Source organism: Erythrolamprus reginae, chromosome 9 (assembly GCF_031021105.1).
Source record: "Erythrolamprus reginae isolate rEryReg1 chromosome 9, rEryReg1.hap1, whole genome shotgun sequence".
Classification (NCBI taxonomy): domain Eukaryota; kingdom Metazoa; phylum Chordata; class Lepidosauria; order Squamata; family Dipsadidae; genus Erythrolamprus; species Erythrolamprus reginae.
The window spans coordinates 3,930,124-3,958,083 of record NC_091958.1 but is presented as its reverse complement, the minus strand read 5'-3'; the positions used below and the strand labels follow the sequence as shown (position 1 = coordinate 3,958,083).

The window sequence follows — 27,960 nt, the reverse complement described above, 5'->3', positions numbered from 1 at the left end:
GGTCCAAGGTCACTAGAACTCGCTGTCTCCTGGAGATTGGTCCAAGGTCACTAGAACTCGCTGTCTCCTGGAGATTGGTCCAAGGTCACTAGAACTCACTGTCTCCTGGAGATTGGTCCAAAGTCACTAGAACTCACTGTCTCCTGGAGATTGGTCCAAAGTCACTAGAACTCGCTGTCTCCTGCAGATTGGTCCAAGGTCACTAGAACTCGCTGTCTCCTGGAGATTGGTCCAAGGTCACTAGAACTCGCTGTCTCCTGGAGATTGGTCCAAGGTCACTAGAACTCGCTGTCTCCTGGAGATTGGTCCAAGGTCACTAGAACTCACTGTCTCCTGGAGATTGGTCCAAGGTCACTAGAACTCACTGTCTCCTGGAGATTGGTCCAAGGTCACTAGAACTCGCTGTCTCCTGGAGATTGGTCCAAGGTCACTAGAACTCACTGTCTCCTGGAGATTGGTCCAAGGTCACTAGAACTCACGGTCTCCTGGAGATTGGTCCAAGGTCACTAGAACTCACGGTCTCCTGGAGATTGGTCCAAAGTCACCTAGACAACTTTCATAGCTAAAGTAGGACTAGAATTCATACTCACCTGGTAACTGGCTGATTTTCATGTTTAAGGCAGGACTAGAATTCACTGACTCCTAGTGATCGGCCCAAAGTTATCCAGCCAACTTTCTTGCCTAAGGTGAGACTAGAACTCATCATTGCCTGGTTTCTAGGTCAGCACCTCTATCACTACACCAAACTGTCTTATTGCCTGTTGAAGAATTCCCATTTTTGTTCTACAGTTATTGCATGGATATGTGGCTTTTTCATAGAAACATAGACAGACGCACACACCCCTGTTCAAAGATTATCTCCAAGATTATGAATAAATCTAAATGCTAATGCTATCTCCAGCTATTCCTGACCAGGAGAGAGAGAAAGAGACAGACACAGAGAGAGAGACAGAGAGACAGAGACAGGGACAGAGACAGAGAGAGACAGAGACAGAGAGACAGAGACAGAGAGAGACAGAGACAGAGAGACAGAGAGAGACAGAGAGAGAGACAGAGACAGAGAGAGAGACAGACAGAGAGAGAGACAGAGAGAGAGAGACAGAGACAGAGAGAGACAGAGAGACAGAGACAGAGAGAACAGAGACAGAGAGACAAAGAGAGAGTGAGAGAGACAAAGAGACAGAGAGACAGAGAGACAGAGACAGAGAGATAGAGAGAGACAGAGAGAGACAGAGACAGAGAGAGAGACAGAGAGAGAGTGAGAGAGACAAAGAGACAGAGAGACAGAGACAGAGAGACAGAGAGAGGCAGAGAGAGACAGAGACAGAGAGAGAGACAGAGAGAGAGAGAGACAGAGAGACAGAAAGAGACAGACAGAGACAGACAGAGATTGCTTTGAAGTATGGGATGGATGAGGTCTCCAGCCAAGTGCAAAAAAGCTGCCAACAAGTTTTAAAATAAATAAAATAAATTATTTATAGATTGGTCACTTTATTGCTCTCCATTCTCATTTTACCGTGGGGTAATTCTGGGTAGTTTACAATTTTAAAATAATAATAAAAACTGTAACCTAAAAGATAGAACTGAAATACCGTAAAGATTAAATTATGGAGGGGAGTTTTTTGTTGGTTTTTGGCAGAAATTATTTGTAAAGATAACGCCCTTCTTAGCCAGCTGGTGAAAACCCAGTGTGTGTGTAAGAATGTTTGTTATATGTCATGATTCTAAATCCATTTGCAGCTTGAAGCCTTCATTTCATCCTTGGCCTTTGGTGCCTATTTCAGACAAATCACACCTTGCTTGTTTCCTTTTCCCACCTTATATAATAAAAAATGATAGCGTGATATTGCTGTTTACAATCTGTAGCTAGGGCTGTTTAGAGCGTTTCCTTGGAACCTCTCGTCACTTGGGGGAAAATAGGCCCTATTGATCTAAATGATCGACTTTCCTTCCGAGGTGTTCTGAATTACTGAAACTAACCAAAGTCTCAGGAACCTGAATTGGAGGCCTTGCAAGTAATTTTTCATGGAAAGGAGGGATACTTCCTTAATACATATTTTCTCTCTCTCAATTTACTTCAAGGATACAAGCTCAACATCCACAATAAATCTCAGAGCCATTAGCTTTTGAGATGATGGGACAAATAAGATTTACCGATCTTTTTAACCTCAGAAAGCCTTTTGCTGTGATGGGTTTTTGTTTGTGTGTGTGTGTGGAGTAATTCTGAGATTTACCTACAGCAATGATGCTCAAAGTTGGCAACTTTGAGAGATGTGGACTTTAACTCTCAAAATTCCCCAGCCAACCATGTCCAAATTCGTGCAGAATAACCTTTTGATAGGACAGAAGATTTTCCAAGAAATTAGAAGCATTTTAAAGATGAAGAATGTAGCCACCCCTCCCTCATTTCTCTTTCTTTGAGGTGAGGTTGCTTTGTTGGCAGGCAGAATAAAATATGACATGTTCTGACAGCCTCTTATGAAATACAGGAACAGCTGACACTTTATTACTTGTAGCAAGACATGGCAACCATAAATATAAAGTTTAAAGGGCCATGAAGGCTGTATAAAAAGAAACTATAAATCCAGGAAGGGAGGGAGGGAGGGAGGGAGGGAGGAAGCAAAACTACTGTGGGACTTCACACTGACCGAATTCTGAAGCATAACACACCAGACATTGTGATCGTGGAGAAAAAGAAAACATGGATCATCGACATCGCAATCCCAGGGGACAGCAGAATTGAGGAGAAGCAGCTAGAGAAATTAGTGAAATACGAAGATCTAAAAATCGAGCTGCAACGACTCTGGCATAAGCCAGTGAAAGTGGCCCCAGTGGTCCTTGGCATGCTGGGCGCAGGGCCAAATGATCTCAGCGGACATTTGAAAACCATCGGAATTGACAAAATCTCCATCTGTCAATTGCAAAAGGCCGCTTTACTGGGATCGGCAAACATAATTCGCCACTACATCACACAGTCCTAGGTGCTTGGGAAGCGCCCGACTGGTGATGAAATACGAATACGAAATAAGCAGAAGCAGAAGCAGAAGCAGAAGCAGAAGAAGAAGAAGAAGAAGAAGAAGAAGAAGAAGAAGGGTTAAAAAAGTGCCTCTGCGGTCATCCCTTGCTGGTTGCCATTTTCCAGCAGAAATATTAAGTCTAATTCCTGCAAAACATTCATCCCTTTCCTGCAGCTGTACATGTTTAATGCAAGCAGGGAAGAAGCACAGGTCCTTTGAACTGCTACTGCCACAACCTCTGCATTCTAATTAGAAGGCATCTGCATTTATCTCATTTCTGCCAGCCCGGAGCTCCATCTTGTGGCTAATTAAACCAAACCTCTCTCTCCCCCCCCCCCCCCCCTCTGGTTCTTCCTTCTCTGTAATGATCAACATTGTCGTTCATGGCTTCCAACAGTAGGTGCGAAGTCACTAACTCCCGGGCTCGGATGGGCAGAATGAACTCTTGACTCTTTGCTTGGGATGAGAAGCACGTTCGCGGGCAAGTTAATTTGTCATGCAGGGTTCACTCCAAACCTCAATCGAGAAGGATGGTTAATTTGTTTTGCAGGTGTTGAAGAGGTGGGGGGAAAAAAAGAATTGGCAAAGAGCAAAATTGCTCTAGCAGAAAAAGAGAGCAAATGTGCAGATACATATATACAGTATATTTGCTGGGTTTGAAAGGTCTAGCAGTAAAATCTATTTTCTTGGAAACTTGGTTGGTGTGTCTGGCTTTGTTAGGGTGTTTATTCGGTGACTCTCGCATGGGCCTTCTATCTTGAAGAATTGCCCAATATAGGTTGACCGAGTTATATGGAGCTTCAATCACTGGATTTAAAAAGGATTCAAAGATCATGGTTTCCATGGTTCTACCGCACGAATCCCAGCGGCCGATAAGGTTCCACAGAGTTGGCCTTCTCTGGGTCCCGTCGATCAAACAATGTCATTTGGCAGGGCCCAGGGGAAGAGCCTTCTCTGTGGAGGCCCCGGCCCTCTGGAATCAACTCCCCCCAGAGATTAGAACAGCCCCCACTTTCCTTGTCTTTCTCAAATTACTTAAGACCCACCTATATCGCCAGGCATGGGGGAACTAAGACATCCTCCCCCAGGCTTTTATATTTTATGTTTGGTATGTATGTGCTGTATGGTTTTAATTGCTGGGGTTTTATATATGTTTTTTTAATGTTGGATTTGTTTTACGGCTATATTGTTCTATTATTGTTGTGGGCCGCCCCGAGTCTTCGGAGAGGGGCGGCATACAAGTCCAATAAATTATTATTATTATTATTATTATTATTATTATTATTATTATTATTATTAGATGGGCAGGAGCTGAGGCAAGAATGGGAGCTCACTTTGTAAGGACTCGAACCTGGGCTTTCTTGTCAATAAGCCCAGCATCTTAACCACCGAGCCCCCATGTTCCTCTTGTAGACAGGTCCATCCAGTCAAACAGAAATGTATAAAAGCGTCAATGTCTTTTGAATGCATGGGCGAAATTATCAGGAGTAGGCAAATGAGCTCTGCCATGATTCAAAATAAATTCATAACTTCAGTTCGATCAGAGAGTTTGAACCGATCCATAAAAGAGCAGTCATGGGCTTCCCCAGGTATGCCCATGTTACACCAACACTCCGCAGTCTGCATTGGTTGCCGATCAATTTCCGGTCACAATTCAAAGTGTTGGTTATGACCTTTAAAGCCCTTCATGGCATCGGACCAGATTATCTCAGGGACCGCCTTCTGCCGCATGAATCCCAGTGACCGATTAGGTCCCACAGAGTGGGCCTTCTCCGGGTCCCCGTCAACTAAACAATGTCGGTTGGCAGGCCCCAGGGGAAGAGCCTTCTCTGTGGTGGCCCCGACTCTCTGGAACCAGCTCCCCCCAGGGATTAGAACTGCCCCTACTCTCCTTGCCTTTCGTAAGCTCCTTAAAACTCACCTTTGTCGTCAGGCATGGGGGAACTGAGACATCTCCCCCGGGCATATACAATTTATGCATGGTATGTTTGTATGTATGTTTGCTTAGTAATGGGTTTTTAAAAATATTTTAAATTATAATTATTAGATTTGTCATGAACTGTTTTATTGTGTTGTGAGCCGCCGCGAGTCTACGGAGAGGGGCGGCATACAAATCTAATAAATAAATAAATAAAATAATTCCTCAAACTGGCCTGATTTACTTAAGGCTTCTGAATAAACATGGAATGGAGCGGAGGGGTCTTGCATATAATCCAGAGTATCTCAATTGGTCTAAAGGCGACTAATTTTATTTGGCTTCCTGATTCAGTCTGGAAACTCTCTCCAGTTCAGAAACTCTGCCAAATTGCCTTTGAATTGGATCTTTGAAAGGCAGTCTAGCTTGTGACAGGTAAATAAAATGTAGGAGAAATGTCTCATACGTATAATGAGACACAGACATTATATAGATTAATTGCTTAACATTTTCTGTCTGATAAGGAACCTTAGTCCCCGTTTAATCCTTGTGAAACTGTGCTAAGCCTCTTAATTTATTGCTTCTCTGCTATTCCGTGATGTAATTCCTTCTTTTGCAGATAACTACTCTGAAATCATGTTAGTACTGAATTTCTATTTAGACTTAACAGGGCAGTTCTAAGGATGTAAGAGGGGAGGAAAACCAGGCAGGTTGCTAAGTTCCTGGGAGAACGGTAGGAAGTATTTTTTATATATAATTATGTCCTCAATTATATCCTCAAACGATGAGTGACTTTAAAAAAAGAAAAGATCTTTCAATAATCTGCAACCCTGCTTCATTTTTAACAGAACTAGTATCTTTTCAAAAATGAACAACTTTCATTTCATAGCTGGGAGCTTCCTACAGGATATCAGGAAGTGTAGTTTGTATTGGCACGGGTGTCAAGACAAAGGAGTGTTTATGCATATGTTTTGGGAATGCCCGATAGTGCAGAAATTTTGGCAAAAAGTGAAAGAGGACATCAATAGAATGCTAAATATACAAGGGACAATCACTAAGGAATGGCAGTACTAGTTAAAAGCAATGCGATGGGAGAATTTAGAGAAATAAAAAAAGCAGCAATAGAAAGCGCTCAGGCAGTAATAGTTTTGGGTTGGAAGGATGCGACAAAATGGACAATGCAAAATTGGTATAGGTACATGGTGGTTCATGTTCAATTTGAAATTATGGATAAAAGGATAAATTCGGATAATGAAACTGAGTTGGGACAACTGATGGGACAGTGGGACATGGTAAGACAATATATGACGAGCAGAATCCAAGACCAAGCTACAAGAAATAATTTGGAATCACTCTATAATATGTAAATAGAAATAGTGCTCTTGGGTCAAGTGGACTATACAAGAAACACCCCCGATTTGGTGGTGGGGAATGTGTGTGTGTGTGTGGGTGGTGGGCACAATTCACTATGCACTGTTTTATGTTGTGTGTAATATAAATTTGTTAAAAATTAATAATAATAAAAAAGGAACTGTAGTTTGTGGAAGAAATTGCAGCGAGTGCTTGACTTATAATCATTCATTTAGCGACTGTTTGAAGTTGCAACAGCATTGAAAGAAGCAACTTATGACCATTTTTCACACTTACGACCAATCACAGCATCTCCATGGTCACATGATCGAAATTCGGATGCTTGGCAACTGATACATATTTATGACGGTTGCAGAATCCTGGTGAAATATGGTCTCCTTTTGCATGGTATGTTTGTATATATGTCTGATTAATAATGGGGTTTTTAGAAATGTTTTCAAATTATTAGATTTGTTATGAATTGTTCTATTGCTGTTGTGAGCCGCCCCGAGTCTACGGAGAGGGGCGGCATACAAATCTAATAAATAAATAAATACATAAATACATAAATAAATAAATAAACCTTCTAACAAGGCAGGTTGAAGGGGAAACCCAATTCACTTAACAACTGCTTTACTCTCTTAATGACTTCAGTGATTCACTTAACAACCATGGCAAGAAAAGGTTGTAAAAAGGGGAGCTAAAACTCACTTTTTTATTTTATTGATTGATTGGTTTTGTCCAATACACAATGAGGGTTTTAGTGGGTATACACATAGTAAAATATGTGATGAAGTTTATAGAGGAGATACTCATAGTAAAATATATCTAAGAAAGAATAGAAAAGAAGATAGAGGAATAAAGCATATCAATGAAAGAATAGAAGAAGAGATATAGGAATAGAAGAAGGGTATAGGAGATATAGGAGAGCAATAGGACAGGGGACGGAAGGCACTCTAGTGCACTTGTACTCGCCCCTTACTGACCTCTTAGGAATCTGGATAGGTCAACCGTAGATAATCTAAGGGTAAAGTGTTGGGGGTTTGGGGATGACACTATGGAGTCTGGTAATGAGTTCCACGCTTCGACAACTTGGTTACTGAAGTCATATTTTTTACAGTCGAGTTTGGAGCAGTTAATATTAAGTTTAAATCTGTTGTGTGCTCTTGTGTTGTTGTGGTTGAAGCTGAAGTAGTCGCCGACAGACAGGACGTTGCAGCATATGATCTTGTGGGCAATACTTAGATCTTGTTTAAGGCGTCTTAGTTCTAAGCTTTCTAGGCCCAGGATTGAAAGTCTAGTCTCGTAGGGGATTCTGTTTCGAGTGGGGGAGTGAAGGGCTCAGCTGTGGCTGCAAACTCAAGGAGTGCCTGTACTGGTAATGGAAGAAGCACCAAGTTATAACAATGCTAATAAGTGGGGTTTGAATATGGGACCTTGTCACTGCATCTCATGACTGTGATTCTCGTGCTTGGCTTGCAGTTGTAATGATTTTGTTGTTCATTTCCACAGGTGATAGACATTGACCGGCCGGAGGGGTCAAAGTTCCGAATTTTGGGGAGAGGAGTAGAACAGGAGCCAAAGGGAGTTTTCAAAGTGATTGAGGGCACAGGAGAAATCTTCGTAACACAATCACTTGATAGAGAAGCCATTGCTACCTATGAGGTGAGTAGTCCTGGTCGGTGTTTTCGTTGGTTGATCATATATATAGATCTTCTCTCTCTCTCTCTCTCTCCCTGCCTTCCTCCCCCCTCTCTCTCTCCCCCCTCCTCTTCTCTTCTTCTCTCTCTCTCTGTCTGTCTGTTTCTCTGTCTCTCTCTTTCTATTTATCTCTCTTTTCTCTTTGTCTGTCTGTTTCTCTGTCTCTCTCTTTCTATTTATCTCTCTTTTTTCTTTGTCTGTCTGTTTCTCTGTCTCTCTCTTTCTGTCTGTCTGTCTCTCTTTCTATTTCTCTCTCTTTTTCTCTTTGTCTGTCTGTGTTTTTGTCTTTGCCTCTCTCTCTCTCCTTTCTTTCTTTCTCTCTCTCTCTCTCCCCCTTCTCTCTCTTTTCTCTCTCTCTGTCTGTCTGTTTCTCTGTCTCTCTCTTTCTATTTCTCTCTCTTTTCTCTTTGTCTGTCTGTTTCTCTGTCTCGGTCTCTCTTTCACTGTCTCGGTCTCTCTTTTCTCTCTACCTGTCTGTTTCTCTGTCTCTGCCTCTCTCTCCTTTCTTTCTTTCTTTCTTTCTTTCTTTCTTTCTTTCTCTCTCTCTCCCTCCCTCTCTCTCCCCCCCTCTCTTTTTGTCTCCTTCCAGTCTTTTTTACTACATTAATGAGCCATGTTACCCTGGTAACCCCGATACCCTGGTCTGCCAAAAGACTGGTCTATTGTAACACATTGGACAAAGCTGAGATGTGAAATACATAATATTGAATGCGACGAGGACTGCTTTAGAAACAACTCTGTAGAACTTCAGTCACTAGATTAATTCCTAAAAAGCCGTGACATTGACACACATTAGACTTACCAAGGAGAGAAGCAACCTAGAACTAAGGAGAAATTTCCTAACGGTGAGAACAATTAACCAGTACAATGGCTGCTTTCAGAAGTTGTAGGTGTGCCACCACTGGAGGCTTTCAAAAGGAGACTGTACAACTATTTGCCTGAAGTGGTGTAGAGATTCCTGCTCAAGCAAGCATAGTTCCCTCTAAGCTGAGCAGTGAGCAATCGCTCACTTAAAAATCACCATCAACTCAGAGTTTTCCAAACCTGCCCAGAAGCCGAGAGGGAAGGAGAGAGAGAGGAAGAGAGGAAGAGAGAGAAACAGATAGAAAAAAGAGAGGAAGGAAAAGAGAAAGAAAAAGAATGGGAGTAAGGAAGAGAGAAAGAAAATCAAAATCTAGTTTGAAACTAGCTCAACTATTTAAGTGGCATTTTGATATTGATAGAGTTGCCCTATTATGAGCTCACTGTTATAGACACGCAGTACAGTATTTTATTTTGAAATTCTCTGAGGCAAAACGGTGGGTTTTTTGTTTGTTTGTTTGTTTGTTTGTTTGTTTGTTTATTCATTCATTCATTCATTCATTCATTCATTCATACATTTATTCATTTATTCATTTATTTATTTATTTATGTGCCGCCCAGTCCCGAAGGGACTGCTGCTCAGACACTATACTTTTCCGCCCACCCCCCAAAAAAATTAGAGGGAACACTGCAAGCAAGGGTTGTAGACTAAAAGACCTCCAAGAACCCTTCCAATTCTATTATTCTATGTTCTGAGTTGTACAGTAATCTATGCATCGTGTGTTGAATGGCTACCTAACTTTTATTTAACTAGAGAACAGGAAATAACAGGCGTTTGGCATTTCTTATCCCCAATTCTACCTCTGTAATCTCTGCTACTTTCCTTAGGCTGCATCTACCGCACAGCAATAGCCCTTTCTCATACTAAATAAAAGAGAAAGTGAAAGTAAAAGAGAAAGAGATATCTATAATAAAATAAAATTTATTGTCACTTTGAATGTACACTAATTTATTTGTTTGTTTTGTCAAGTACATATTGGGGGTATGTAAAGATATAATAATATTAATATACATAATACAGTGTTGCCTCGATTTTCGCGGGGGATATGTTCCGAGACCGCCCGCGAAAGTCGAATTTCCGCGAAGTAGAGATGCGGAAGTAAATACACAATTTTTGGCTATGGACAGTATCACAATCCATCCCTTAACACTTTAAACCCCTAAATTACCATTTCCCATTCCCTTAGCAACCACTTATTCACCATTATTACTGGTACTCACATTGAATAAGACACTTAGTGATCCTGATATTTATAAACATAATTATTTATTAACAATAATTAATTTTTTTGTTATTTATTTGCAAAAATTATTAGTTTGGCAATGACATATGACGTCATTGGGTGGGAAAAACCGTGGTATAGGAAAAAAACCGCGAAGTATTTTTTAATTAATATTTTTTTAAAAAAACGTGGTATAGGCTATTCGCGCAGTTCGAACCCACGAAAATCGAGGGAACACTGTACTAGTAAAAAAATTAAAAATAAACATTATGGCAGGGGACCTAATACAGGGTCACCATCTTCGGTAGTACACTACATAAACATGACACAATACATAATTTGGCATAAACCCACATATATTGTATGTCATACAATGTTAATTGTTATTTTAGACTTTAATATTAGATTTGTTATTGGATATTGTTTTATCACTGCTGTGAGCCGCCCTGAGTTCTGCGGAGAGGGGCGGCATACAAATCAAATCAAATCAAATCAAATCAATCAATAAAAGCAGTACAGTGATCCCCCGCTCGTTGCGAGGGTTCCGTTCCAGGACCCCCCGCAACGAGCGGGTTTTTGCGAAGTAGCGCTGCGGAAGTAAAAACACCATCTGCGCATGTGCAGATGGTGTTTTTACTCCCACAGCGCTAGCGAGGAGCCGAAGATTGGGGGTGGCGCGGCTGTTTGCCACCGGCATGGAGGGCTTCCTAGCAGCCCCCCAAACCCGGGTTGGGGGTCCGGGGGGCGCTGGCTCTCGGCGCTTTCGAGCTGAGGTCCGGGAGCGAATTCGCTTCCGGACTCAGCTCAAAAGCGCCGATAGCAAGCGCCAACGAACGGCTTGTCCACGCTGGTTCTCGGCGCTTTCGAGCTGAGTCCGGGAGCGAATTCGCTCCCGGACTCAGCTCGAAAGCGCCGAGAACCAGCGTGGACAAGCCGTTCCTTGGCGCTTGCTATCGGCGCTTTCGAGCTGAGTCCGGGAGCGAATTCGCTTCCGGACTCAGCTCGAAAGCGGCGAGAATGAACGGCGTGGGCGGGCGAAGGGCGGGCGGCAGCGAGGAGTTTGCGTGGGCGGTGGGGAAACTCCTCGCTGACGCCAGCAAGAGGGGGAAGACTCAGGGAAGCCGCCCAGCAGCTGATCTCCCAGTTGCCATCTACGCATGCGTGCCCATAGAAAAAACGGGCACGCATGCGTAGATGGTATTTTGACTTCCGGGTTGAAAAATAGCAAAGTACCCTGTTCGCAATGGTTGGGGACGCAATAAACGGGGGATCACTGTATACTCATTGGAGCTCTTATTCTACACAGATTTATTTCTTTTAGCATGGCCGTTTTGCTTTTCTTTCTTTCCAGCTTTGCAAACGGTGTTTTTTTTATTTTTAAATGCACCCTGTTAGATGAGCCAGAAAATAAATGCAAATCCATGCTGTCATTGCTGTACATTCTTTCTGTGTGGCCCATCATACAATTCTGCACACAGCAGGCTGGTGGGAGTCCTATTGAGCAAACAGCAGTCACAAAGTTCAGCACAAAGAAAGCATACCACTACTTGATTAGTCTGGGATATTGTTGTTAAAAAAAACCTGGGAGCTGCGATCCCTGGAGATTTTCCTGTTTCTATGGCAGTTCATAGTTTATTCAAGGTCAGAGAAATAACAGTCAATGCTTGCAAACTCAAGCTGAACCCAGACAAGACGGAGTGGCTGTGGGTTCTACCTCTCAAGGACAATTCCATCTGTCCGTCCATCAACCTGGGGGGGGGAATTATTGACCCCCTCAGAGAGGGTTCGCAACTTGGGTGTCCTCCTCGATCCACAGCTGACATTGGAACATCATCTTTCGGCTGTGGCGAGGGGGGCGTTTGCCCAGGTTCGCCTGGTGCACCAGTTGCGGCCCTATTTGGACAGGGAGTCATTGCTCATGGTCACTCATGCCCTCATCACCTCGAGGTTCGATTACTGCAACGCTCTCTACATGGGGCTACCTTTGAAAAGTGTTCGGAAACTCCAGATCGTGCAGAACGCGGCCGCGAGAGTCATCGTGGGGCTTCCCAGATTCGCCCACATATCTACAACACTCCGTGGCCTGCATTGGCTGCCGATCATTTTCCGGTCACAATTCAAAGTGTTGGTCATGACCTTTAAAGCCCTACATGGTATTGGACCAGAGTACCTCTGGAACCGCCTGCTACTGCACGAATCCCAGCGGCCAATAAGGTCCCACAGAGTTGGCCTTCTCCGGGTCCCATCGACTAAACAATGTCATCTGGCGGGCCCAGGGGAAGAGCCTTCTCTGTGGCAGCCCCAGCCCTCTGGAATTAACTCCCCCTGGAGATTAGAACTGCTCCCACCCTCCTTGTCTTCCGTAAACTACTTAAGACCCACCTATACCGCCAGGCATGGGGGATTTGAGACATCTTTCCCCCAGGCTCATTATAATTTATGTTTGGTATGTATGTGCTGTTTGGTTTTTAATTATGATAGGGTTTTTAGTTATTTTTAATATTAGATTTGTGCCATTATAATATTGTTTTTATCATTGTTGTGAGCCGCCCCGAGTCTTCGGAGAGGGGCGGCATACAAATCTAATAAATTGAATTGAATTGCAAAGGAAAACAGTGTTTCTGACAGACCCTTGCCTGTATGGTTCCTTTTTAACAGGAGCGTGCAGGAAAAATAGTCCAAAATCAGTCCAAGGTTCCAAGATCTGGGTCATGGTTGTTCTGACAGCTCAGACTTTACTGAGCGTGATCCACACCAATGTCATGCAGTAGCTGGAGATCAGTCCAAAGCCTTTAGAACATTTTTGTTCTGATCTCCTCTCTACTTGCCAGGTATGGGACATCTTACACCATTCTCATCTGACAACTCCAGTTGCTTAGGTCTCCACTGTTTGATCAGCCTCGTGTAATTCTTGGCTTTGTCACTCCTGAGACTGACATTCCACAGATCCTGCAGAAGAAGCTTCTCCATATTCAGAGGCAAGAATATCAGATTCTCGGTGAAAAGGTATAACTGTTTTCTGAATTATCAGGTACATGAAATGGAAATGCGATTCTCTGCAGAAATGAAAATGATAAGTGTGTCATGTAGTTCTACTTAAACTCTGCTAACAAAAAAGACGAACCCAGCTCGTTCAGAAACTAACCTCGCTGCAGGAATATTGGTAGGACTATTCTTTCCCCTCTTATAAGTTTCACTGGCATGCTACTATGGAGCAAGATATCACTAGGTGAATGGAAAACTTCAGGTCGTGCAGAATGCACCTGCGAGAGCAAACATGGGCTTTCCCAAATATGCCCATGTTGCACCAATACTCCGCAGTCTGCATTGGTTGCCGATCAGTTTCCGGTCACAATTCAAAGTGTTGGTTATGACCTATAAAGCCCTTCATGGCACCGGACCAGATTATCTCAGGGACTGCCTTCTGCTGCACGAATCCCAGCGACCAGTTAGGTCCCACAGAGTGGGTCTTCTCCGGGTCCTGTCAACTAAACAATGCCGCTTGGCAGGACCCAGGGAAAGAGCCTTCTCTGTGGCGGCCCCGGCCCTGTAGAACCAACTGCCCCCAGAGATTAGAATTGCCCCCACCCTCCTTGCCTTTTGTAAGCTACTTAAAACCCATCTCTGCCGCCAGGCATGGGGGAATTGAGATACTCTTTCCCCCTAGGCCTTTACAATTTTTTGCATGGTATGTCTGTATGTATGTTTGGGTTTTTTTTAATTATTATAATGGGTTTTAATTGTTTTTAGTATTGGATTATTGTTATACGCTGTCTTATTATTGCTGTTAGCCGCTCCGAGTCTCCGGAGAGGGGCGGCATACAAATCCAATGAATGAATGAATGAATGAATGAATGAATGAATGAATGAATGAATGAATGAATGCTCAAATCCCTTCTAAATAGGGAACACCATCAGATTCCATGTGGCAGTACCTGTTTGGTATTTTTGGTCACTATTAATATTATTACTATTAGCAGAGTTCAGCTGGCTTAATTTGCAGCGGATTTAGCATGGCAAGAAGTCAACAGGTGGCTCAGAATCCCATTTGTTAGCCATGAATGACCACTCCTTCACAAAGATGAAAGGTACAATCTTTACTTACAATTCTGTTGATTCATGCAATTACAGATTGCAGGCAGATAAGCTTATATTAATAACTTCTGGATGGTCCCATGTGTGAGGATGGCTTTGGATTTCATCTCCCACATGTGTCCTCAGCCGAGGACAATGGAGCACACAGGAGTTGGAAGGAAGTGGAAAAGAAAGGTCATCAGGGCCAAAAGGTGATCAGAAGGGGGGAGCATCTACTCTGGAGTTTATATATTCTGTAGAGTACCTGCCCCTTTTGGTCATCAAAAGGTGACACACTGGTCAGTTAATTTTGACCTGACCATAGAGATGTGTTTACAAGACAGTGCATGTATGTAGTAGAGTGGTGAAACCCAACAGTACCCACTCCTGAAATCCTCACTCTTGTGATTTGTTCATTGTTAACGTGGCAAAAATGCCCCTTGTGTTGGATTATTGATCAGATATGCATTTGTTTGGATCAATGTAGAAGAGAAACAGAGGCTGATAATGGAGTCAAGCAGGTAATCAACTTGGAGTCATTACATCCTCACAAATGATCTAAGTCGGTAGTGGGTTCTAACACCTGTTGCTACTGGTTCATGTGCATGGTTGTGCACATGCACAATGTTTCTGTGTATGCGCAGAAGCATCCCGGGAGGATGGATGGAGCTTCCCACTGCTACCACAATTGCTTGACCAAACTGAGGACAACCCATCACTTTACGAACTCATATTTGCGAAGAGATGAACCTTGCTCAAGCCTAGCTATTGCTGTATCTTGTCCATCTAATTGGAAGAAGTTCCTTTGCCACTTAGAGAAGAAGTAGAACATCTTTCTAATTGAAGGAGGTAGCAATACTTACAGCCGAAGTTTTAGCGAATGTAGATTAGCTCCTTCCTATTATTCTCTGTTTATTATACTACTCTGCGGATACTCTTAAGCTGAAGGAGGGGGAGAAAGAGAAAGAGATAAACTCACAAGAAAGGTCATTGCAATTTAAAAATAACACAGGGAAGGAACTCCTATTAATTAAGAGAATTAATCTCCCTCTTTTCTGCTAGATGACATGGATGTTCATACCTTTGGTAATTTATGAATTACCCTGCTCATCTCGGTAAACAACCTGAAAATTTATTCCAGAAATGGTAATAATAAATTCGACTGTATGGATGGGAGGTATTAATACATTAAGCACCTGGCATTTGTGACAGATAATTTATAGTTAACTATCAGGTTCCAGAGTCATTTCATTTCTTAAAATTGAAAATGTCTTTTCGCTTCACAGAGGATGCTTAGCTAAATTCAGAGTCGACAAAGCCCCTTGATTACCGCAAAGTGTGTTTTTGGCATTGTAATGTGAAAAATATGGAAAACTAAAGGCATTTTAAGAAGAGCCGTTATTTCCCGTGGATATTGAAGTGAAATCTGGTTTCGAGGAGTTAATCCGTTTTCTGTTTGGACTGGGATGAATGAAAAGGCTAAGGACGGAACAGATGCAAAGGTTACAAGATTTCAGGAATAAAGATTCCTTGTTTACCCAGAAATACAGTCCTTTTGTGACACACCAGTGGTGCATCTCATGTAACATCCTATCCCCTGTGGTGGACCATCAGACCAAGAAGGCCACAAGCAAGGTTGAAGTTAACAGTTCTGTTTTATTTTTCCTTTTCTCCCAAATCAGCACTTCCTGCTCTTAAGTGCTGTTCTGTTGAGCTCTCTGGTAGAATCCTCCCCAAAATTCACAGGTACAAATTTCAGACACACACACGTTTGAAAATTCAAAATGTTCTTTATAATGAAAATTCACTGAAACCAAGCCCTCTTTTGGTATAGCAAAGAGCCCTCGTCTCCAAACAAACTGGTAATTTGTACAAGTCCCTTATCAGTTCTGAGATACTTAGCTTGCAGCTGTGAGGCAATTCACAGTCCTTCTTCTTTCACAAAGTGAAACACACTTTGCTCTGGTTTAGTTTCAAAGCGGGGAAAAATCAGCACACAAAAGGTCCAAGTCAGTAAAGCAGTCGCGAAACACAACGATCAGATAATCCTCCACAATGGCCAAACCCACAGGCTGCTCTTTATAGCAGCCTCACTAATGACCACAGCCCCACCCAACCACAGGTGGCCTCATTTTCTTTGATAATAATCTCTCAGTTGTTGTTGCCTATGCATCGCTCTCCGCATGGGTGGCTGTATCATTAACTCTTGTTCTGAATCCAAGGAGGAGCTAGAGAATTGATCTCCTTCTGAGCTGTCTGCCACACTCTCCTCCTCCCTGTCACTCATGTCTTCTTGGTCAGAGGAGCCTCCATCAGCAGATTCCACTGGGGGGAAAACAGGCCTGCAGTATGTGGATGTCTCCCCCACATCCACAGTCCTTGGGGCAGGAGCTGGGCCAGAGCTAACCACAACAAGTGTAAACACTTAAAAGTTAAAGTTTTTTTTTTTAAAGGAAGACCACACCTAGAATACTGAATCCATTTTTAGTCACCACATTACAAAAATATGTTGAAACTTTGGAAAAAGAGCAGAGAGATGTAACTCAGATGATTAAGGGTCTGGAGACTGTTATGCTGGGCTAATGGCAATTAGCCCCCTATGAGTTCAGAATAATATTCAAACACACGTCCAGAAAAATAAATCAATCTCTTTTATAAGCAGAGTCTTGTAAAATCAATTCCCAATTACTGTTCAGTAATCCCAAGAGGTGACAAATTCCTCTTACCCAAATTCCTCACAGGCCCCACATACTGAACTGAAGGATGTCAAAGTTCACAAGAGTTCTTGAAAACCGAAAGCAGCCCCACACTGCTTAAATCTTTTTCTTCTTCTAAAAACTCTTGCAAATGGATAAATGCCCACACCTCAGTACTCCCAAACTCCCGTATTTATCGGAGTCTCTGTAGTATAATTAACCCCTGAACAGCTGCACGCCCTTATCTCAACTGCGCAACTGATCCCTTCGTCCCAGAATCCTGCGCACACAGGGATCCAAGATTGGATCATCCATGATATCGTCCCCTTCAGAGTCTGAGGACTCCCTAGCTAGAGAACTGGCTGGTGGGCTGGTTGCAACCATCCCCATGCCTGCCTCTTCTCCCCCACTGTCTGCTTCTGCTTATGAGCCAGTTTCACTGTCCGAGTCAGCTGGCAACCAGACAGGTCTCCGATAAACAGAGGACTCCCATAAATCCACGTCAAAATCTCCAGCTCCCGGAGCTGCCCTAGAGCCAACCACAACAGAGACTAAAACATATGAAGCACGGTTGCAGGATATGACTAGTCTAGAGGAAAGAAAGATTAGGGGTGATGTGATAGCAGTGTTTCAGTATTTCAGGGGCTGCTACAAGGAAGAGGTCAACTTATTATCTATAGCTTTAGAAGGCAAGAGAAGAAGCAAAGGATGGAAACTGGTCAAGGAGAGAAACAACCTGGAACTAAGGGGAAAACTTTCTAATGGTGAGAACAGTTAACTAGTGGAATAGCTTGCCTTCAAAGTTGTGGGTGCTCCATCACAAGAGGTTTTTAAGAAGAGATTGAAGAACCACTAGTCTGAAATGGTAGAGGTCCCTTTCAACTTTTTTCTGAATCAAAGTTACTACTGTAGAGTGTGTGTGGGGGGGATCAGCACATTATTTTTTATTTCCTAACTGCAGTAAGATACATTGACCGTAGTTCCTCCTTTGGGTTAGATCTTCAAAATTCTTCCTTGAATACATTCCACAGAGGTCACTATAGCTGTTTTTTCCAATGGTCTCAAGTGCTTGATATCACAGTCCTCCCGCTTAGCCCAAATTGGGGTCTTCAGCATCATGGACAGGTCACTGTGGAATTACAAGGCACATATCCTAAGAAACCAGCGAGAAAACAGATTGCTTGAAATGTTATCCCGATAATGGCCTGGAAGCAGCTGGGATTATAAATATAGCTTTCCAGCAAGGTAGGTGGGCTTCAAGGAAATTGGCAAATGGTCTTCAAAGCTCATTGCTTCCTGGATGGTGTTCTGCTACCCCGTCGTGTGCTAACATAAGGAGAAACTTCAGTTTGAGGGTCTTGTACAGACAAATGCCTTGTGTCAGTAGAATGGACTAGAGTAATTTCTTTAGAAAGAGTTAATGGAAGAATGATCATCTCCAGAGTTTGACTTGTGCAACCAGAAGGTCTGTTCTGAGTTGGCCTTAAAAGTTCAGAATCTAAGCTCAGAATTTAGAAATGTTCTTCTCTGTCTGTCTTTCACATGAAGAGTTCAACAAATGCTCTCTACATGGGGCGACCTTTGAAAAGTGTTCGGAAACTTCAGATCGTGCAGAATGCAGATGCGAGAGCTATCATGGGCTTTCCAAGGTATGCCCATGTTACACCAACACTCCGCAGTCTGCACTGGTTGCCGATCAATTTCCGGTCACAATTCAAAGTGTTGGTTATGACCTATAAAGCCCTTCATGGCATCGGACCAGAATATCTCCGGGACCGCCTTCTGCCGCACGAATCCCAGCGACCGGTTAGGTCCCACAGAGTTGGCCTTCTCCGGATCCCGTCGACTAAGCAATGTCGTTTGGCGGGACCCAGGAGAGGAGCCTTCTCTGAGGTGGCCCCGACCCTCTGGAACCAGCTCCCCCCAGATATCAGAGTTGCCCCCACCCTCCTTGCCTTTCGCAAGCTCCTTAAAACCCACCCTCTGTCGTCAGGCATGGGGGAATTGAAATTTTCCCTTCCCCCCTAGGCTTATAGAATTTATACATGGTATGCTTGTATGTATGAGTGGTTTTTTTAAAATTGGGGTTTTTTAGATTGTCTTTTAATATTAGATTTGTTTACATTGTCTTTTTATATTGTTGTTAGCCGCCCCGAGTCTTCGGAGAGGGGCGGCATACAAATCTAATAAATAAATAAATAAATAAATAAATAAATAAATAAATAAATAAATAAATAAATAAATAAATAAATAAATAAATAAATAAATAAATAAATAAATAAATAAATAAATAAATAAATAAATAAATAAATAAATAAATAAATAAATAAATAAATAAATAAATAAATAAATAAATAAATAAATAAATTTATTTATATATTTAAATAAATAAATAAATAAATAAGTATGTATGTATGTATGTATGTATGTATGTATGTATGTATGTATGTGTATATATATATATATATATATATATATATATATTATATATATATATTATAAGGAGCATAGGGACTCAAGTGGTTGGAACACCGGGCAGAAGGTTAGCAAGCCCGTGTTTGAGATATGAGAGCTACCATGGGGCAGGTTGAGTTCTCGTCCTTGACTCCTATACTAGTTTATAGTAGTTTTATTATATACTAGTTTTATATTAGTTTGTCTTGTATGCCACCAACATCGTTAGTTCCCAATTAGTTTTCAATTCCCCCCCCCCCATTTCTCCAAATCTATAGTATGTCCAAACATTTTTGCCCATCTTATCACCATGTCCTTAACTACCCCCTCTTGCATTTTATATCTTACTAGAAATTTATAAATTTTACCAATTCATTTTTCATTACTAACTAATAATATCTTATCAAGGTCTTTAGTTTTTTTCTGAAATTCGTAGCTTTTATTATCACTATGATATTTGGCCTGGACTTGTATGTTAAGTCCACCAGACTAAGTTTATCCCATGTTCTGTTCAATCTTCTCTAGCTTTCAGATTTCCTCATTCGTCTAATAAATCTTTATTTTGTCAAATGTCCTTGAATTTGGGTGCTTTATGGCTTCTATTGTGGATATCCAATTTGGAATTTTTTATATAATGATGTTTTTTGATGTTCTGCCAAATTTGCAGTAATGCGCTCCTAACCAGATGTCTCTTAAAATATGCGTGAGATTTATACTTCTCAGCCCATAAGAACGCATGCCATTCTAATTGGAGACTGTGTCCCTCTATTGTCAGAATTCTTTATTTAACTCCGTCTGCTCCTTAATCCATACTAAAGCTGGTGCTTGATAGTATAGTTGCCAGTCTGAGAGCCCAAATCTCCCTGTTTCTTTGATTGGACAGTTTGTCAAGGTTTTATTAATTGCTAGTATAATGGGATTTTTAAATTGTTAGTATAATGGGGGGTTTTAGCTGTTTTTACTATTTATATTTGACTTTTGAACACTGTATTGTATTATTTATGTTGTAAGCTGCCCTGAGTCCCATGGAATTGAGTGGGCATAGAAGTCAAATGAATAAATAAATATCCTGTAATAGTTTCCATCTTATCCTAGATTTTTTTTTCCTTGCCAAATGTATTGGATTTTTTAATTGTTTCTTTTACATAAGACACTATTCCTCTTTTTTTAAAAAAAATTGTTAAAGCTGCATAGAGTTTCCCTAATTTTGGATTTTCGGGTAATTTATAATCTTTTTCAATATGGACTTCTTGCAAACATGTCACATTGGAATCTAATTTCATAAATGTTTGTGCTCTCTTCTTTGGTACATTTAGTCTATTTACGTTTATTGATGTTACCTTAATTTCCTCCTACATTACTGCCTGTATTGTCTTTTTTAATTCCTTGTTTCTCTTAATACTCTACCTTTTACTTCTTCTTGATCTTCCTGTATCCTTTTTTCTTATTTCTTTCTTCCCTTCTTCTCCATAGTTGTCTTCTTCTTCTTCCTGACTTCTACTCTCCACTTCTCCACTGATAAAAGTCACCGCTTTTATCCAGTGAAGGGCTCCAAAATTTTTACTATCACACTGTAGGCGTGGCTTATTTTGTGGGTGTGGCTTGCTGACCATGTGACCAGGTGGAGTGGCTTATATATTGGAGTTCCTTGCTTTTTAGACTTTTTTAAATGTACTATTGTTATTTTAGATTCTAATTATTAGATTTGTCATTATGTATTGTTTTTATCACTGTTGTGAGCCGCCCCGAGTCTACAGAGAGGAATAATAATAATAATAATAATAATAATAATAATAATAATAATAATAATAATAATGTACACATACACACACACACACACACACGCAAAGCTCTTCTAAAATTATACACATTCAACTGCAATATGAAAAATATTCCAGAGCCCAGAAGGGAAAAAAAGAAAAAAAAATCTATTTTTTTCTACCAGTTCTGTATATCTCACCATACCTGTAGGAGCCCATCACTGCTTTTATCAGTTCTGAGCTTCTGTCCTGTTGCTCCTTCAAACAGGTTTTGGATTTCACCTCTTTTCAGGTATCTTTGTCCTTCACCGATCAATCTCAGATCACTCTCTTCTTCTTCCTCCTATATGGCTTCCACAGTATGGCCACTTTTTTCTCATCAAAGTTAAGGATTTGCAAATTGCCTCAAGGTCTATGGATCTTCCTCTCTTCTCCAGTTCATCCCGCTGAGACTGAAAAGGCTGTATCATATCATATCACAAGTAACTGTGTTCTTTTCGCCGACGATGTAAAACTCTTCAACGCCACGGACAGCACAGCTATTCTCCAAAAAGACCTTGACTTTGTCTCCGATTGGTCTAACACCTGGCAACTTCAAATATCAACCAGCAAATGCTCTGTCCTCCACATCGGCAAAAAGAATCCGAACCTCACATACAAACTGAATAAACAAAATCTCACAGACAACTCCCCCACTCAGTAAGACCTTGGAATACTAATATCAAATGTCTTAAGTGCCAAAGCCCACTGCAACAATACCGCCAAAAAGGCTTCTAGAGTTGTTAACCTGATCCTACGTAGCTTCTGCTCCGGCAATCTCACACTACTCACCAGAGCCTACAAAACTTTTGCCAGACCCATCCTGAAATACAGCTCATCTGTCTGGAACCCATACGACATCTCGGACATCAACACCCTCGAAAATGTCCAAAGATACTTCACCAGAAGAGCCATTCACTCCTCCACTCGAAACAGAATACCCTACGAGACTAGATTTACAATCCTGGGTCTAGAAAGCTTAAAACTACAATGCCTTAAACATGACCTAAGTATTGCCCACAATATGTTGCAAAATCCTGCCTGTCAATGACTACTTTAGCTTCAACCACAGCAATAGAAGAGCACACAACAGATTCAAACTTAATATTAACCGCTCCAAACTTGACTAAAAGATATGACTTTAGCAATCGAGTTGTCAAAGCATGGAACTCATTACCGGACTCCGTGGTGTCAACCCCAAACCCCCGACATTTTTCCCTTAGACTATCCATGAATGACCTCACCAGGTTCCTAAGAGGTCAGTAAGGGGCGTGCATAAGTGCACTAGAGTGCCTTCTGTCCCATGTCCTATTGTCTCTCCTATATCTGCTATATCTTTTCTTCTTCTTTTTTGAAATATTTTTATTTTATTTATTTATTTGTTTATTTATTAGATTTGTATGCCGCCCCTCTTGGTTTTGCACATAGGAATTACATAAACAAACATAAAACGGTGCACAGTGCATGTGCCCATCACCCGACTGACAATACCACCACCACCAATTGCGGGGGCTTCAAATATTTACTAGTTTATATTCTTTTATTTCCTTAGCTCTACTTTGCATTTACTGTATTACTATTAAAAGAGTGATTGGAGTTTATTTTTCACATTTTCGTCACAAATTCTACTCAGCATATAATCTTTCACCTTATTCCATCGTACCATCAGCTTCTCCAATTTATTTTCGTCAAAGTTGTTTAATCTTATTTCCATGATTTCAAAATGAATGTGACCCATGTCCTATTGTCTCTCCTATATCTTCTATATCTTTTCTTACATTCATATATCTCTCCCTCTCTTCTTCATCAACGTATTTTATTTTCATATCTCTCCTTCTATCCTTTCCTTGATATATTTTACTACATGTTTATCCTCTTCAACCTTCATTTTGTATTGGACAAAATAAATAAATAAAATAAATAAGTATCAGGCCCCCCAATGAAGAAACACAAGCTTTGGAAACAGAACCCGATTCCCTGACTCCACTGCACAGTGATGTCGCCACCGGAAATTCCCCTTTAATGAGTTTTTATGGAGAGAGAAAAATGATGAATGCTGTGTCATGGTACAAATGCACATTATGATATTACATGCACCCACAAAAGGGGTGGGGTTTGTAATGCAATGACACAACATTGATTTTGTCCAGAAGCCATTAAAACCCTCCGGTTGATTGGCAGCTTTCCTTCATCCTGAAAAATTTCCTATTTTCTTTTAATATACGCCATTTATTTTGCTTTTAATCTGTTCTCTATTTCCCTCCGATTGCCTGTGTGTTGTGTTAGACTTTCTGGCTCAAATCCATTAGTCGTGGCAGCCAGATCTAGCGCTCCCTGCTTTGCCATCAAGCTTCGACATGAATAGATCTTTCTCCTTCAAGCAAATTGGGTAAACAATGACTTCCAAGAGCGAAGGAAGAGATAACTTTTCTGGAACAAATCTATAAAGCTGGATGGCAGGATTTCAAATTTAGAGAACTTTTTATCTTCAGGTTAAAAAAAAAAGAGAGCAAAAGATCGCTCTTCCGCCTTCAGCAGATGAGGAAATAGCAGGAGGATTTATTATGTTATGTAATCAAATTTGACAGGAAACATGAAAGCACATTAAGGGGCAGTTAATGGCCTAGGAACATTGGATGCTATTTTTTTCCCCCAGAGCTAAACAGAGTTGAACCTGATCTCCCGCTATATACAAAATACTAATAGTGTTTCCAAAAAGAAGACATAAGCTGTAAGTACAATAAATAGGAAGATAATGATTTGATGATGGTGTTGCAATTAGATGACATTCCAATTGTTGGCTAGAAGATAATATTTTTATTTATTTATTGATTGATTGATTGATTGATTGATTGATTGATTGATTGATTGGATTTGTATGCTGCCCCTCTCCGCAGACTCGGGGCGGCTAACAACAGTAACAAAACAGTATAATCCAATACTAAAAACAGTTAAAACCCATTATATAAAAACCAATCATACATACAGACATACCATGCATAAAATTTTAAAGGCCTAGGGGGAAAGTGTATCTCAGTTCCCCCATGCCTGGCGGCAGAGGTGGGTTTTAAGCAGTTTAAGAAAGGCAAGGAGGGTGAGGGCAATTCTAATCTCTGGGGGGAGTTGGTTACAGAGGGCCGGGGCCGCCACAGAGAAGGCTCTTCCCCTGGGTCCCACCAAGCGACATTGTTTGGTTGACGGGACCCGGAGAAGACCCACTGGTCGCTGGGATTCGTGCAGCAGAAGGCAGTCCCTTCTTTTTCTTTTGGTACCATTCTTACTCTGGATTATGATGTAATTTCGGTTATACAGGTAGATTAGGGGTGTCAAACTCAAGGCCCAGGGGCTGAATCTGTCCCACAGGGTACATAATAGCATTTAGACTTATGTAAAGCATCTTATGTAAAGCATTTACTTATGTAAAGCATTTACTTATGTAAAGCACTTCACAGTGCTTTATACCCCTCTCTAAATAGTTTACAGAAAGTAATCCTATTGCCCCCAACAATCTGGGCCCTCATTTTAACAACCTTTGAAGGATGGAAGGCTAAGTCAACCTTGGCCTACTGAGATTCGATCTGCCAAACAGCTGGGGATCAGCAGAAGTAGCTTGCACTCTAACTACTGCACCACCAAGGTTCATGCGACCACCCTGGAAACAGGGAAGGTCAAATATGCCCATGTTACACCAACACTCCGCAGTCTGCATTGGTTGCCAATCAGTTTCCGGTCACAATTCAAAGTGTTGGTTATGACCTATAAAGCCCTTCATGGCACCGGACCAGATTATCTCCGGGACCGCCTTCTGCTGCATGAATCCCAGCGACCAGTTAGGTCCCACAGAGTTGGTCTTCTCCGGGTCCCATCAACTAAACAATGTCATTTGGCGGAACCCAGGGGAAGAGCCTTCTCTGTGGCGGCCCCGGCCCTTTGGAACCAACTCCCCCCAGAGATTAGAATTGCCCCCACCCTCCTTGCCTTTTGTAAGCTTCTTAAAACCCATCTCTGCCATCAGGCATGGGGGAACTGAGATATTCTTTCCCCCTAGGCCTTTACAATTTACGCATGGTATATTTGTTTGTATGTTTGGTTTTATAATAAGGGTTTTTTTTGTTACATGCTGTTTTTTATCACTGTTGTTAGCCGCTCCGAGTCTACGGAGAGGGGCGGCATACAAATCCAATAAATAGATAGATAGATAGGTAGGTAGGTAGGTAGGTAGGTAGGTAGGTAGGTAGATAGATAGATAGATAGATAGATAGATAGATAGATAGATAGATAGATAGATAGATAGATAAATAGATAAATAGATAAATAGATAAATAGATAAATAAAAAAGGACCTGTCCATGGCACCTCTGCCAGTGAAAACAGAGCTTGGGAAGGCTGCGTGCAGCCCTCACAAGCTCCGTTTTCATGGGAAGAGAGTTACAGGAGGCTATCACAGCCGAAATGGAGCTTGCAAGGGCTGTGTACAGCCATCCCAAGCTCCATTTTTTACTGGGAGAGAGTTGCAGGAGGCTGTCACAACCAGAAATGGAGCTCAGGAGCCATTTTCGTTGGAAGAGTGCTCGGGTCGTTCTGCATTCAGTTTTGGTCACCATGATGTTAAAAAAGATGTTGAAATTTTAGAGAGAGTGCAGAGAAGAGCCACAAAGATATTAGAGGACTGGAGGCTAAAACATATGAAGAACAGCCGTAGGATCTGGGTATCTCTAGTTTAATGAAAAGAAGAACTAGGGAAGGCATGATAGCAGTGCTCCAGTATCTCAGAGATTGTCTCAAAGAAAAGGGAGTCAAACTATTATCCAAAGCACCTAAAGGCAGGACAAGAATCCATGGATGGAAACTGAAGAAGGAAAGAAGCAACTTAGAACAACTGTAAGAAGAAATTTCCTGACAGTTACAACAATTAACATGTGGAACATGTTGCCTCCAGAAGTTGTGAATGCTCCAACACTGGAACAACACTTAAGAAGATGTCTGAAGTGGTGTAGGGTTTCCTGCCTAAGTAGGGGTTGGACTAGAAGACCTCCAAGGTCCCTTCCAACTCTGTTATTCTGTTCTGTTCTATTCTGTTCTATTCTATTCTATTACATTCTATTCTATCCTATTCTATTCTATTCTATTCTATTACATTCCATTCTGTACTCTGAGAGCATCAGAAACATCCTAATATAATGTTAACCATTCCAAAAAAAAATTCATGAACATTTGGTTCAGATAAGCATTGTTTCAAATAAGCTTTTGAGATATACTGGAATAATTGAGAATCTGATGGCCCCATACCTATGGATGACATCAAATTGAAGCAGAGTTTGTGTCTGCTTTCAAAAGGGCACCAACCCAAAATAGCTGTGTCATCTCAGCCAACAGCTGGGAAAAAAGCTAAAAACAATAATTTCTTGTGAAATCTCCACACTTACTGTATGTACTCGTGGTTGTAACGGCTCTAAATTGGCACTGAGTTCAATTGCTGGAATTCCTGTACTCGCTTCTTTTCTTCTTGATAAATCTTGCTAAAGAGACACTTTTGAAAATAGTGCTTGGAACGAATAACTTTCAGTTTTAGGCAGCTGTCAAAGGAACTGACAACATAGCTAGAAGTTATGAATTCGTGGTTTCTCCTCTGGGTGCAAGAAAGCAAAGAGGATTGACACTCGCGGAGCAAAAGATTGTAGTGAGCTCCTAAAATGGGATCAAGACTTCTCCAGCAGATGGATTAGCCAACGTCAAAGAAGACCCCTCTTTGTTACCAGTTTGCTCAGTAGCACAGTGTGCGGGTGCGGAGATGTTGTCCGATATGTGTGCACATGTGCAGTGCTTAAAACACAGCATGTGCAAAAGGAAAAAAACAAGATAGCAGCCATAGATTGCCACCAAGAGAGCTGGTTTGGAGCAATTTTTCCCAAAGGAATCAATGTAAAAGCAAATATTATTATTATTATTATTATCATTATTATTATTATTATTATTATTATTTATTGGATTTGTATGCCGCCCCTCTCCGCAGACTCGGGGCGGCTAACAACAGCAGTAAAACAGTACAACAAATTCCAATACTAAAAAAACAGTTAAAAACCCATTATATAAAAACCAATCATAGATACAAACATACCAAACATAAAATTGTGAAGGCCTAGGGGGAAAGTGTATCTTAGTTCCCCCATGCCTGGCAGCAGAGGTGGGTTTTAAGCAGCTTGCGAAAGGCAAGGAGGGTGGGGGCAATTCTAATCTCTGTGGGGAGTTGGTTCCAGAGGGTCGGGGCCGCCACAGAGAAGGCTCTTCCTCTGGGTCCCGCCAAGCGACATTGTTTGGTTGATGGGACCCGGAGAAGGCCCACTCTGTGGGATCTAACTGGTCGCTGGGATTCGTGCGGCAGAAGGCGGTCCCTGAGATATTCTGGCCCGGTGCAAACCCATTAGAAATAAAAGTTCGGAATTTGGGTGGGAGGAGGAGGAGGAAGAAGAGGGGGAATAGAGTCGCTGCTGAAGGAAGAAGGTGAGGGGAGGGGAATCAAAAAAATCCAAAACTTTAAAGTTTTTTAAAGAAGAGGCACTCTGAAGCGGCGAGGAGGAGCATGCGCCTCCCATACACCCGGCACGAGGCTGCCTCTCATACACTGCGCCAGAGAGAGAAACCCAGGGGGAATGGCAGGAAACTGGCCAGGCCTTCATGTCATTCTCAAATTTCCTGGGAAATTTTTCTGGGCTCAGGTTCTTAAGTAGAAAAATAGTTCTTAAGAAGAGGTAAAAAAATCTTGAACACCCGGTTCTTATCTAGAAAAATTCTTAAGTAGAGGCGTTCTTTTATTTATTTATTTTTATTTATTTATTTTGTCCAATACACAATGAGGGTTTTAGTGGGTGTG

At 41.6% G+C, this 27,960-nt stretch overlaps 1 protein-coding gene across 2 annotated transcripts in view; it reads left to right on the top strand.

The window, feature by feature from the left end:
• The window catches only part of CDH13 (cadherin 13), a 553,953-nt gene that overhangs the window by 286,504 nt on the left and 239,489 nt on the right, over positions 1-27,960 (top strand). For both annotated transcript variants that reach the window (XM_070761895.1, XM_070761896.1), the window contains exon 5: positions 7,795-7,947. In XM_070761895.1, coding sequence (XP_070617996.1) covers positions 7,795-7,947 — 153 coding nt within the window. The remainder of the gene's footprint in view (positions 1-7,794; positions 7,948-27,960) is intronic.